The following is a 13,018-nucleotide window of genomic DNA, read 5'->3' on the forward strand; positions in this document are numbered from 1 at the left end:
CTCACTGCTCTCATCTCAAGCCAACTGACCTCCATCGCTCATCAGAACCTCGCTTAGCATGGAGAGCTCTATGCTGGGAAAGGGGGAAATCTTAAGTAGGGTAAACTGTGAAATAGAGTGTCTGTGTTATTTCTGGCTGCAGACAGGTGTTTCCAATCTCTGTGTGGTCTGAAAAGAAATGCATCCAAGTCAGTGTGCTTGTGTGTAGGTAGGAAGGGAAGAACAACTTACACTTGTTTTCAAACAAAAGTTGCTATGTGTTTATTAAGACATTTCTGTTAACTTAAATAATACAGCTGGCTCAGTAAATCATTAGCCATGTATTATCACACATTCAGAAAGTTTCTGGGAAGATCAAGACGGCTTCTCTTCCGGCTCAACTGGATCTGAGAAAACAGAAGAAATTATACATTTGATTTATAACTGCTGGTCATCAACAAACATGTGCTGGCTATACAGTTTGGGCAGGCAGGAAACCTAGACTGCTTTCCCCTCTTGGCTGATGTTTTGCTCAACATTAAAGCGTTATGCACTCCCACAGTCTCCTCAACATGGAAGAATCTCAGAGAAGACCAACTTAGTCAATTGTGAGGAACAGGCCAACTGCAAAGCTCAACCTCAGAACTACTATATTTCCACATCAAAGATCAAGCCATGGAAAGGGAAGCACGTCTTACTGTTTTAAATACTAGGCAGCAAAACTAATGACCAGCCACTAACTAGCTCTGTGACAAGCTTCCACCAACTAGCCATAGGGCACGCCCCTTTTAATTTCTCAAGAAACACATACAAAATAAGAGGGTGTGAGCTCATGGAAGCTAGAATTATATGTGAAGATCGTCATCTCTCACTATTACGTCTAGCCTTTGTGGATTAAATGTTCAGTAATAACAATTTTGATGACCACTACTGAACAGTATATTAGAGATCTGACCTCAGAAAGAGAGAACCAGACTGTTGTGATTTGGGATAAAAATTCCCAGGGAAGGTTCAGGTCCAACTGCGCTGCTCCTGATCTACTTCCATCCCGCTCCCCTATCTAAAGATACAGCAACCCTGGGGCAAGGAAACAAAGGTCAGCCCATGTGGTCCCTCTGCCAACTGACAGCAACGGGTGTAACCTTAAAACCTGAAGAATAGGGGCGCCTGGGTGGCGCAGTCGGTTAAGCGTCCGACTTCAGCCAGGTCACGATCTCGCGGTCCGTGAGTTCCAGCCCCGCGTCAGGCTCTGGGCTGATGGCTCGGAGCCTGGAGCCTGTTTCCAATTCTGTGTCTCCCTCTCTCTCTGCCCCTCCCCCGTTCATGCTCTGTCTCTCTCTGTCCCAAAAATAAATAAACGTTGAAAAAAAAAAAAAATTAAAAAAAAAAAAACCTGAAGAATCAATAAAAAAGGATTTTCTTACTTCATATAATCTCTTTAGAAGTCTGAATAATGGTGCAACCTGAAAAAGTAAAAGACAAATCATCTAAACAAACACCTTTGTGATTACCCACAGTATGGTCAATCAGATCACAGAATGGCACTGAAGAAGCATTTTTGGGGGGTAAAAAATATATTCATAATCATTCTCAACAGGCAGCTAGGTTAAGACTCCTCAATGTGACATTCTGAAGGATCCTAAAGCTACTACCTCAGGTTTTACTAAAAGCATCAAGCTTGCTCCAAAGCATCGAATTGGAGTCTCTGAAATACCTGACCAGCCACACCCAACACAAAGGTTGTCAGTCCCACACACTTGCTAGAAACAGTCTCCCCACTCAGCAATGCTCTGGATAAAATGTGAATGGCCTCCGGTGCTTAAACTTCAGAAAAGAAAATTCAATTAGATAAACCAAAGTTTTGGGAGAGAATTTGTAAGTGCAGTAGGAATCAGCATTCTTGAAAACCCAAACTGAAACAATCACCCCAAAAATGACTGCAAGCAAGTGAGAATGATGGAATGTACCAACCATTCCAATGGTGGAATGATGGAATGTGTAACCATCTTCCTTTCTGAACAGAACTTGAGACCCCATTACTCTTTGCCATAACCTCTCTTCACAACTATCTCCTTAAAACTGATTTACATTTCTCCTCTTCTTCAAACCAGATTCCAGGTCTGTGAAAGCAGGCCTTCCCTAAAGCATACAAACATAAACACAGGGTCCTACACACATTCGCCAACACAAGGGAGAAGGGACAGGGGGCTGTGACGGAAGGCACTAGCTTCCAGCTTGTCAGCAACCCCAGAAGAGCCACCTTGTCACCTGCATCTCTAGCAACTGTGCAGTTAGATTTTATTTGTTCCCGCCTTATAACCAAGTGTGTTGAGTGCAGAAAAGAACCTGGACAGAATGTAACTTTTAGACATCTCTGTGGCTGACATTCTTATTTACAGCTCACAGCTACAGAGAAAGCAGCACCTTTTCCAAAAAAAAAAAAATATCACTTATATCAAGTGAAGTAGGTAGTGAATTAACAAATCAACAAAGGTCCATCTAGACATAAGGCACCAAGAAAGCCGCAATATTATTAAAGTGGCTACGCTGGGGGTGCCTGGGTGGCTCAATCGGTTAAGCAACTAACTTTTGATTTCGGCTCAGGTCATGATCTCACGGCTGGGGAGTTTCAGTCTCATCAGGCTCTGTGCTGACAGCGTGGAGTCTGCTTGGGATCCTCTGTGCCCGTCCCCTGCTTGTGCTCTCTCTCAAAATAAATAAATACGCTTAAAAAAAAAATTAAAAACTAAAGTGGCTACTCTTCCTTGACTACTGCCAAATAAATAAATAAAGTTATTTTTAATTAATAAATAAATCCTCAGGTGAACTTTTCTTCTAGTCACATTTTATGGTAGAGAAATGCATTTTGTTAGATAATGAAGAGGACAGTCAGGCTAAACACTCTACAATTAATAATTTATCATTGTAGTTGATTAAGACACTGCGTGTTAACTGTAGAACTGGGAATGTAACAAGGGTATCTCTTCATACTTTCAAAAGAACGTTATGGCTATTTCTGACGTTTAAACATAAATAACACCCACCTATATATCAGGGCTTTGCCTTTTTCGTTCCCCAAGGCAAAGTACCCACTTCTGGGAGAAAAATCCATGGTATGAACAAGAGAGACTGTCTTCTTTTTAATGACGGGGAAGTTTGAAAATACCGTACAGGAAGGAAGGTGCACCTGTAGGAAATAATATGAAGCTTTAAATCACAACAACTACAAACTCTTCTTTCTTAAATTTTAGTCTTCATTCTACCTGTTTGCTGGAACAAAAAGTTCATTTTGATTGTAGTACACATGATGTACAACTCTCATAATGGAGCAGAGTGTTCTGAAATTAAAATTTGGTTTTCAATGTGCTATTAACCTAGAGGGAAGGGAGGGAAGAGAAGAAAGCATTTCTTTGATGCTTCTAATGCACCATCTAGCATGGCGCCTGCCAGATTCCAATGTTTGCTGACTAAATAAATGAATACACTAAAATAAAAAGTCAATAGCAGTACTCAATAATGCTCTAACTTAATGACCACAGTAAACAATACTCAAATTTGGTCACAGGGAACAGATACTTTAAATGTTACAAAGAGTCTGATTTTATATAACTGAAGCCCAGCAAAGTCATACGAACTCTTCCAGTATCATATAATCTCCTTTCCATACTTTACTTTTCTGCTTTATGATATATTCTCTGTCTTTTTCAATCTCCTCTCAAGGAAGACAAAATCATGGAAACCTGGTTTGTCAAGTGAAAACTGTGTTCTGATTTAAAGAGAGATGAAACGCTCACCACCAGGCCTAAACATGAGGAGGGGCACTGTCTCTTTCTCCAAGAGACTCCACTGTTGGGGAAAATAAGCCAAGTCCAAGATCGATGCAACCAGTCCTCACTCGATTTGTGGGTAAATAAAACCCCAGCATGGAAGCAGTTACCCAAAGTACACTAGGATTTTAACAACTCTCACTTTCAAAGATTCTCCAGCTCTTCCAACAAATAGAGGACCTTAGTGTCCCAGTATGTGTGGAGAGCCCTCACTCAGCTATTTCCCTTTGGCAGTCTGTCATCCTCCACACTTTTAAATGAGGCTTTAAACCGTCCAAACAAGGTGATTTCGTAGACGAGCCCCAGGTAAAACCCAGTGATATACACATCTGTCTGTGGAACAGGTTTCAGGGAGTCACTTATTAGGCCCTATTCCTTCTGGTATATACCTATTGACCATTTTGTCAAGAAAATAAAGCTTACTGTGGATCTCCAAGCAATTTCAATTATTCTCAACTTTCCCAGGAACCAGGTTCTGCCTGCACAGCACGGCATCAATGCACAGGCATTAGTGCTAATGAGAAGTGGTCTTGACCCATTAAAGCTAAGACGCTGGCAGACTTGATCCGAACTTGCAAACTTCTTAAACACCACTCTTTATACAGGTTCCTTGAAAAATATATTTAAAAAGAACAACAACAACTTAAAGCAGACTAGTTATTTTAGGAGAGGAGCCACAATATGAACATTGCAAAATCTTTTTAGTCTTAGTTTGGAAATGTGGAAATTACATGCATTTTTGAAAAGTGGTCTGGCTTCTCAATTGCATTTTGCTTAGGCCACTGTAAGTTTGCATCCTCTAGGCACGCACCAACTTTGATCAGGTGATCCAAGGCATCACAGGAGCAAATCAGGAAGTAACTACTTCCTATGAGCGCCAAGAACAGAACTGTCCTATACCTAACTTTGGTCTCCATCCTATGTGTCACCTGGTACTTTTAAACCGTGCTCCAGACACTTGCTCATTAACTTTGCTGGCAGGACTTTGAAGTATTTTGTGACTCTTCCAAAATAAAATACACCAGAACCAACCTTTCTACTTCAATGACTTTTTTTTAAATATAATTCATTGTCAAATTGGCTTACATACAACAGCCAGCGCTCATCCCAACAAGTGCCCTCCTCAGTGCCCATCACCCGCTTTCTGCTCTCCCCCCATCCCCATCAACCCTCAGTTTGTTCTCTGTATTTAAGAGTCTCTTACGGTTTGCCTCCCTCCCTCTCTGTTTGTAACTATTTTTTCCCCTTCCCTTCCCCCATGATCTTCTGTTAAGTTTCTCAAGATCCACATATGAGTGAAAACACAGGATATCTGTTTTTCTCTGACTGACTTATTTCACTCAGCAGAATACCCTCCAGTTCCATCCACATTGCTGCAAATGGCATGATTTCATTCCTTCTCATTGCCAGGTAGTATTCCATTGTATTTGAATGACTTCTTAAAGATAATTATATTAAATCATGCTTTTTATTTTCTAACCTGAATTGGAAAAAACAGTCTCCTAATTTGGATTCAATGTAACTTCATACTTAAGTCAACTCGTTATTACAAACAGGGAGCTCACTGTGGGGCAAAATTTGGGGCACAAGACACATATCAATTTTTTAAAGCTCATTTCCACCAGACGGGAGCTGTTAATTTTTGTAGCTAAATAAAGAGAAGAGAGTGCCAGAAATACTATGGTAAACACACACTCTTAATAAAGTTTAAGATGTAAACGGTGTCGCCTTAGATGCGGTGCCCTCAGGCAACAAAAAGCCTACACAACCGTATACAGTGGCCATGACTTCACACAAGAGGACCGTGTGTTTTTCCAATGGAGGACAAACACCAACCTGTCAACAATGTATTTTTATATTTTATCTCTTGTATTGACTTGATTCTCAGGAGCAAAACCACGTTTACAACAGTCTCCTAAGAGACTCACATGTATGTATCTGTGAGGTCCCCCAGTAGACTCTCTCACTGCATTAGCACTTTCTTCTCAGACCAATGGCTCCCACCCACATGCTTAGACGTCAGCTGTGTTCTACCCTCTCTTTATGGCCCTTGTATCCAAAACTATAGGTGAACTGTTAATGAAGAAAAAGCCCATAAAAACCCAACCTCTTTACCTCAGAAAGTTCCCTTTACCTCCAACACTATTTCTGTCATCACATTTAAGGGCCCCGGTAACAAAATTCAACAAGTGAAAAGCTCACTCATCCTTAATTTAATGGATAACCAGTTCCACAACTTTCTACTACATCAAAGATTGTAGATGCAATAACAATTTAACTTCTGTGTCTCTTACTGGTGCAATGGCTTAGATTTATATTCACTGCTTTGTGCTGGGATAACAGAACTGTTTGGATCACTATAAGAGACTGCATTTAATGATACTAACGCTGTTCCACCGAGGCATTCTGAAGCTGCTATGCCTGGCTACTTTCCATTAGATATTATGGTTGACTACCATTTAAAAAATGGGATTTGGCTGTTACTAATGAATTCCTTGTGTGATTTTGCCACAGTAAAGAACCATAAATGTTGCCATGATCACTGAAGCAAACTAGGCAGAACTAACTACTAGGCGTCTTGCAGAATATATTATGTCAACAGGAGATAGATCCCATGGTTTTCTAAAAACAATTTACTACCATTAAAATGATAAAAGGTTAATGTGTGCTAGTCCACCACTCCCATTAGAGGAGTGGGGATTTTAAAGCTGACTTGAATTAGAACCTTCTCATTTATCAAACAATTCATTCGACACAGAGGCAATAAAACACAGTGCTGTATTTTTTCACTCTTTTCCAACAGAATCCTTTCTTCCTTCCAAGAAAATCTTATGCAGAATGCCAATACACAGAACAGATCAGAGCAGAGCTGCTCTATGTGATACAGGCAGAGCTTGGCCTCCTCCTTGCCCCACTTGCCATCTCAAGTTCTGCACACATTCTAGGGGTCAGAGGATTTCAGATGGAAAACCACGAAAGTTCTACGAAGAACGGAGAATCCAGAAGTACAGTTCTGCCCTTTACTAGCTGCTGACTTTGGGGGAGTTAATCCTCTGAGGACTGTTATTTGGCTCAACATTTTTGTGAGAAGTCTTTATAAATCTTTGGAAACTATACGCTATTACACTTGGTCGAAGCTTTGCTAAGTCAACAAGGTAAAAATAATAGTTTCTGTAAAGTGCTTATAATGCGATAGCATACACGTAACAACACAAGCCAGTGCTGCCATTCAAAGCTCTGTGCCATCTGTCTACCTGGGGCCTAGAGCAAATAACTGTGAAATGAATAAAGAAACTGGTTCTGCCTGAAGAGTAGGAAACTTCACAGAGACGCGATGACATTTAAAATGGGCTCTGAGGTGGGGCAGAAAAGAGTTAACACAGACCCGAGGCTGCTATCCTCAGGAAGGCATGCTCGCACGGACGGCTCTTAGATCATGTCTGGGAACTTGACTGGTAAACAGTTTCCCTACACTGATGTGACATTTTCCCTAAATGATAAGGATGGCTCACCAGGCCTCAAGCATTTGTATAATGCGGTTTCTGCTCAACACCTGTCTTTCCTTCTGGGAGCCTAGAATCTGGGTACATGCTAGGCAGAGTGTAGCTACGTGATCAACCAGCAATAAAATCCTTGGGCACGAAGTCCCTAATGAAGGACTTCCCGGAAGAAAACACCAAACACATGTGGTCACAACTTGTCGGAGGAATTAAACATGTCGTGTGTGACTCCACTAAGAGAGGACTCTTGGAAGTCTGTGCCTGGATTCCTCCAGACTGCCCCATGCACCCTTCCCTTGGCTGGTTTCGCTGTGTATCCTTTCCCCGTAATAACTCTTCACTGTGAATAAGACCATATATGGAGTTCTGGGAGTCCTAGTAAATCACCAAACCTGGAGAAGGTCCTGGGGACTCCTGGCACAGAGGCATATTCACAAGTAGTACTGAGCCCTTTAAATTGCAATCTTTTTACATAATTTATTTTCAAGCTCAGTTTATTTTCAAAATCTAAGAAAATCACGCTTTAAAAAGCAGAGATAAGGAAAGAAAACTGTAGAAACATGAAGAATTTGCCTTAAACATGTTCCTTAGTACAAATTTGGTGGCTACTGTGCATCATTTCTACAACCACACTCAAAAGCCACAATACTAGTAATGTCTACATCAAAAGAAGCTACTCTTTTTAAAATAACCCAACACTCCCCTTTCCTCCCATCCTTCCATGCCTTCAACTTACATTTTAAGATTATCAATAATGTTTTTAAAGGTAAAGACATATTACCAATCTGACTGCTTCTTTCATTTCTTCTGAAGCAACTGCCAAGATTTCTGTAGTAGGATTGAAGGTCAGAGAAGTAACGCCTGTAACCAAGTTCATTATAGCTTTTATCGGCTTTGGGTTTGTTTCTTGGAGACAAGAATCTTGATTGTATATGTTTACCACTCCACAATTAGAACTGCAAAGAGAAAAGGGAATACAACAGATTAAAGAAACAAGCAGAAGGGCTTTCACAACCTAAATCAATACAGATTGAACCACACAAACTGGTTTTTGCAGGAATCGTATGGTCTTGTGTTACAAAGGGACCAGGGCTGAAGAGTACATCCCAGGCAAAAACAAGACACATTCTACCGGTTCTACTGCAGTCTTCCTAAACTCTTGTTAAGTCTGACAGCTTTTCAACTACGAGCTAGAAAACCCAAGAAAGCACAGACTCTCCATTATTCATTCCTTTAATAAATACTCACTGAACGTCACCTTTAGGCCAGGCACCAGAATTAAGTGCAGAGGTGAACAAGAGAGACCAAGCCTGCCACTCCCACCTTGTGTATGGCCAACCTAACATGCAAAAGTGTGCCTGAGAGCTGTCCTTCCCCTATTTAGAGCGCCTCTTCTTTTTCCTTCTATCATATTTGTGGGAACCGTCAAAACGGCCGAGTAGCAGCTGTAACAGCAGGTCTCTTCGTTCTACTCTCCCGGGAATATGTGCACTCTGAGTTTACAGAAATATTTACCAGCAACAAATTACACCCAATACTCATAAAAAGTAAATCCTGACGGGGTGCCTGGGTGGCTCAGTCTGTTGAGCGTCCAACTTCGGCTCAGGTCATGATCTTGCAGTTGGTGAATTTGAGCCTCGTGTCGGGCTCTGTGCTAACAAACAGCTCAGAGCCTGGAGCCTGCTTCAGAATCTGTATCTCTCTCTCTCTCTCTCTCCCCCTCCCCTGATCATGCTCTGCCTCTGTCTCTCAAAAATAAATAAATGTTAAAAAAAAAAAATTTATAAAAAAAGTAAATCCTGACAACCTTACCATTAACAGAATCATTTCACAGACAAGAACTTTTTTTTTTAAGACTTTTTTTAAAAAGTTTATTTATTTGCTTTGGAGAGCAAGCGTGAGAGAGAACAAGAGCCGGGCAGGGGCAGAGAGAGGGGGAGAGAGAATCCCAAGCATGCTCCGTACTGTCAGCGCAGAGCCTGACTCAGGGCTCAAACTCATGAACTGTAACATCATGACCTGAGCCGAAATCAAGAGCTGGACACTTGACCAACTGAGCCACCGAGGCACTCCGAGACAAGAACTTTCAGGAAAAGTTTTGACCTCAGTGTTCAGACTACCTCCTGCTATGGGCACCACTTATAAGGAACAAGGATAAAGGACTTGCAATACGTAGATACTTAATTCAAACTTTATCAGCAAATGCAACACAAACTCAAAAGATGCATTAAATCACAAGAGTGACACATTAAGTCACAAGAGTGACACACACGCATTCCACGAAGCGTGTTCTCATTCCTACCAGACGTGCACCCGACTGCCTACACTGAACCAGATACGATGCATGAACAAGACCAATTCAGTTCACACACTTTCTGTAGCCTGAAACGACAGCCAACCACACAAACAGTATGGTAGTGCTTTCGAGTCTTCAAATTCCTTACATACACATTTTCTCACTTGATCCTAAGAACGCTTTCGGTAGAGCTAACCGCGTGTAGTCCATACTAACCACTCAAGAGACACCACATACATCCTTGATTTAATTTTGTTATGGACTGAATATTTGTGCCCCACCAAAATTCCTATGATGAAACTTTATTTTATTAGGAGGTGGGGCCTGAGGGAGGCAATTAGGGCATGTCGGTGAAGCCCTCATGAATGGGATCAGAGCCCTCATAAAAGAGACCCCAGAGGCTCTCTCCCTCTTTCCATGCGAGGACACAACAAGAAGTCGACAATCTGCAACCTGGGACAGGGTCTTCACCAGAACCCAGTGACAGTGGTACCCTGACCTTAGACTCCCCGTCCCCAGGAATAGAAGAAATAAATTTCTGCTACCTAGTCTATGGGGGTCTTTACAATGGCAACCCAAACTAAGACAAATTTCCTCTTCTCATTTGTATTTTTGACTGGGATCAAAATGTCTATTCACTGTACTTATTTTACACCAAATCTCTTATCTTGCTGAAGACTAATTTACAGCTAAATCCACCTTAATTAAGGACAAAAAGTTAGAATCCATACGGCTCTCTTCTAAATATCAACTTTAGATCAAATCTTACCATCATGAACATCAGAGGCTCCTTATACAATGCCTATTCATTCTTATTTGACTATTGCTTAAATTGATGGAACAAAACTGGCACACGTTAACCATTTTGATGTATGGAAACTTACTTATAGTGGTATTTCTGCTCAAAGACCATAACTATTTCTAATATGCCACTGAGAGTGGGTGGTATTTACTGAATGAGAACTGTGTGTCCAACAGTATGCAATACAGGAATACAGAATATCAAAAGGAATTTATCCCAGAAAAAAATATATGTGCATAAAATAGCCAGAAATACAAGAGGATATAACACAGCACACTAAGCTCTATATGTGACCCAGAACCTCGAAGAAAGGAAAAATCAGCATGAGGTGAAGCTGCAGCCAAATGAAGTTTTGTGGAAGACAAAGGACTTAGGCTGGGGAAGGCAGACATGAAGTGAAAAAACAAAACAGAACAGAACAACAAGGTATCACAGATAAGGAGGAGAACAGGAACAAACAGAGAAATAAGCATGCTTACGAGCTTACCCCCGAACTCGTAACTAAAGAAACAGACCTGATAATTATCCTTCCACCCACAACCATAGCTGACTGGCAAGTCACACACAACCATAGCAGAAGCAAGTTCCTGAATCAGGGACAGTAAACCCATTAGCAGATCAGCAACCACAGAGTCCTGGCCCACAAAAATCTCCACAAACAGGAATGGTGGCAATTAGCCAGATCAATGTTTGTCTTATGAATTAGGACTGGGATGGTGGTCGTGGTAGTGGTAGTTGGTGTCAAAGCTAAAAGACACAGAGAGGCGCCTGGGTGGCTCAGTCGGTTAGGCGTCTGACTTCGGCTCAGGTCATGGTCTCAAGGTTCATGAGTTCGAGCCCCACGTCAGGTTCTCTGCCGTCAGCACAGAGCCCGCTTCGGATCCTCTGTCCCTCTCTCTCTCTCTCTCTCTCTGCTTCTCCCCTGCTCTCTCTCTTAAAACTAAATAAATATTAAAGAAAAAAAAAAGACATATAGAAAGGGCACACAGGGGCCACAAATAAATTAATATTATGAACAAGAAGATATCGTAAGGTAGAACAGTAGTTATCAACCAGGAACAGTTCTGCCCCTGGGGGGACATTTGGCAATGTCTGGAAACAGTTTAATGGTCACAACTAGGGGGACACCTTAGCCAAGGATGTCCTACAGAACTTAAAGCAAACAGGTTGAACACAGAACTCAAATGCTCTCCTCTGTTGAATTCTCTAAGACTGAACTCTACCGATTTTAGTCTCATTCTCAGTTACCCTTTCTCCACGGACTCTTACCCCAAGGTTCTCTTTGCCACCTGCCTCTAATGTCTCTCACCTTATTTATGGCCACGGGCCACCCATCTCCTATCACGTCCAAATCAGCATCTTTATGCCACACCACACTTCTACCTGCCTGTAGACATGAATGCACCTCTCCCAACACCACTCCTCCTTCTCTTCATACAGTGACAAGTCCACTCTTCTGGCCACTCAGGCCTGCAGCCTGAGAGTGTCACTGCTTCTCTCCCACCCCAATTTTCTAAGCAGCTATGACATACATCACAACATCACTTCCTGTCTCTCCCATATTCCCGCTCCCACTGTCCCCAGTGATGGTCCCACCCAGGTTATGTCAATGACTTCAAGGCTCCCTGTACCTCTGCTGCCCCCTAAAGGCTGTAATGGGAATTATCTACTTCAAACCCTAAAATTCAGATGTGACCACAATTCTCCTCTATGGAAAAACCCTTGGTGGTTGCTCTTTCCACTCAATATAATGTCCACACTCTTCGACACAGGGTAAAAGTTGTCCCCTTCTTGCTTTCCTTTGTGGCCTAAGCCCACAGGAGTCATCCATCTGCACTCCATTCAGAATCCAAACCGGAACTTTCTCACCTCCACACCCTTCCTTTCTACTTCCTGCCGTGCCTTTCTCTGAACCCTATCTGGCCCTCAAGTGCTTAGCTGGAGTGCCAATACCTACAATGACACCTCTCCTGATGGCCCTTACAACAGCCCTCACCATTCCTTACAGTCTTTTATTTTTTGAGAGACAGAGAGAGAGAGAGAAAGCGCAAGTGAATAAGGGGCAGAGAGAGAGAGAGAGAGAGAGAGAGAGAGAAGCAGGGCTTGAGCTCACCCAATGTGGGACTCAAACTCATGAACCATGAGATCATGACCTGAGCCAAAGTCAGACGCTTAACAACTAAGCCTACCAAGCACCCGTATTCCTTACACTCTTAAGAAATACCATCTCAACTGCAGACCTCATGATGACTCATGATGTACATGGATACATGTGTCCCCACCATGGGACCACTAACTACTTCACAATCCCTAGCTAAATGGTAAATGTTTTTATAAATGAGAAAACCAAGGCAGAAACACATCACCGAATAAAACAGGTTTTCCTCACATTGTAAAACATCTATGGCTTGAAGATTCTCTAGATGAAGTAAAATGAAACCCACTTCATATGTTCAATGGGAATGTTAAAATAAAAGAACTATTAACTCCAGGCCCTAAAACCTAATGAATTTCATATTTTTCTGGAGTCCTGAATTATCCAGTATTTTTTAAATATAAAATCCAAATATCTGGGGACTGGCAGCGTGGAAAGAACAGTGAACTGAGAACCAGA

General features: G+C 41.8%; 1 protein-coding gene across 2 annotated transcripts in view; it reads right to left on the bottom strand.

The window, feature by feature from the left end:
* Positions 1–233: 233 nt before the first annotated feature.
* UTP18 (UTP18 small subunit processome component) overlaps positions 234–13,018 on the bottom strand; it is a 42,407-nt gene continuing 29,622 nt past the window's right edge. Inside the window, exons 11-14 of one of the 2 annotated variants that reach the window (XM_025917062.2) lie at positions 8,088–8,262; positions 3,024–3,166; positions 1,404–1,442; positions 234–386 (exon numbers count right to left, since the gene is read on the bottom strand). In XM_025917062.2, coding sequence (XP_025772847.1) covers positions 1,418–1,442; positions 3,024–3,166; positions 8,088–8,262 — 343 coding nt within the window. In that variant the 3' untranslated portion in view covers positions 234–386; positions 1,404–1,417. The remainder of the gene's footprint in view (positions 387–1,403; positions 1,443–3,023; positions 3,167–8,087; positions 8,263–13,018) is intronic. The other variant, XM_086686944.1, reaches the window with a different exon arrangement.

Source organism: Puma concolor, chromosome E1, assembly GCF_028749965.1.
Source record: "Puma concolor isolate L17-30 chromosome E1, mPumCon1.1.hap2, whole genome shotgun sequence".
NCBI lineage: Eukaryota > Metazoa > Chordata > Mammalia > Carnivora > Felidae > Puma > Puma concolor.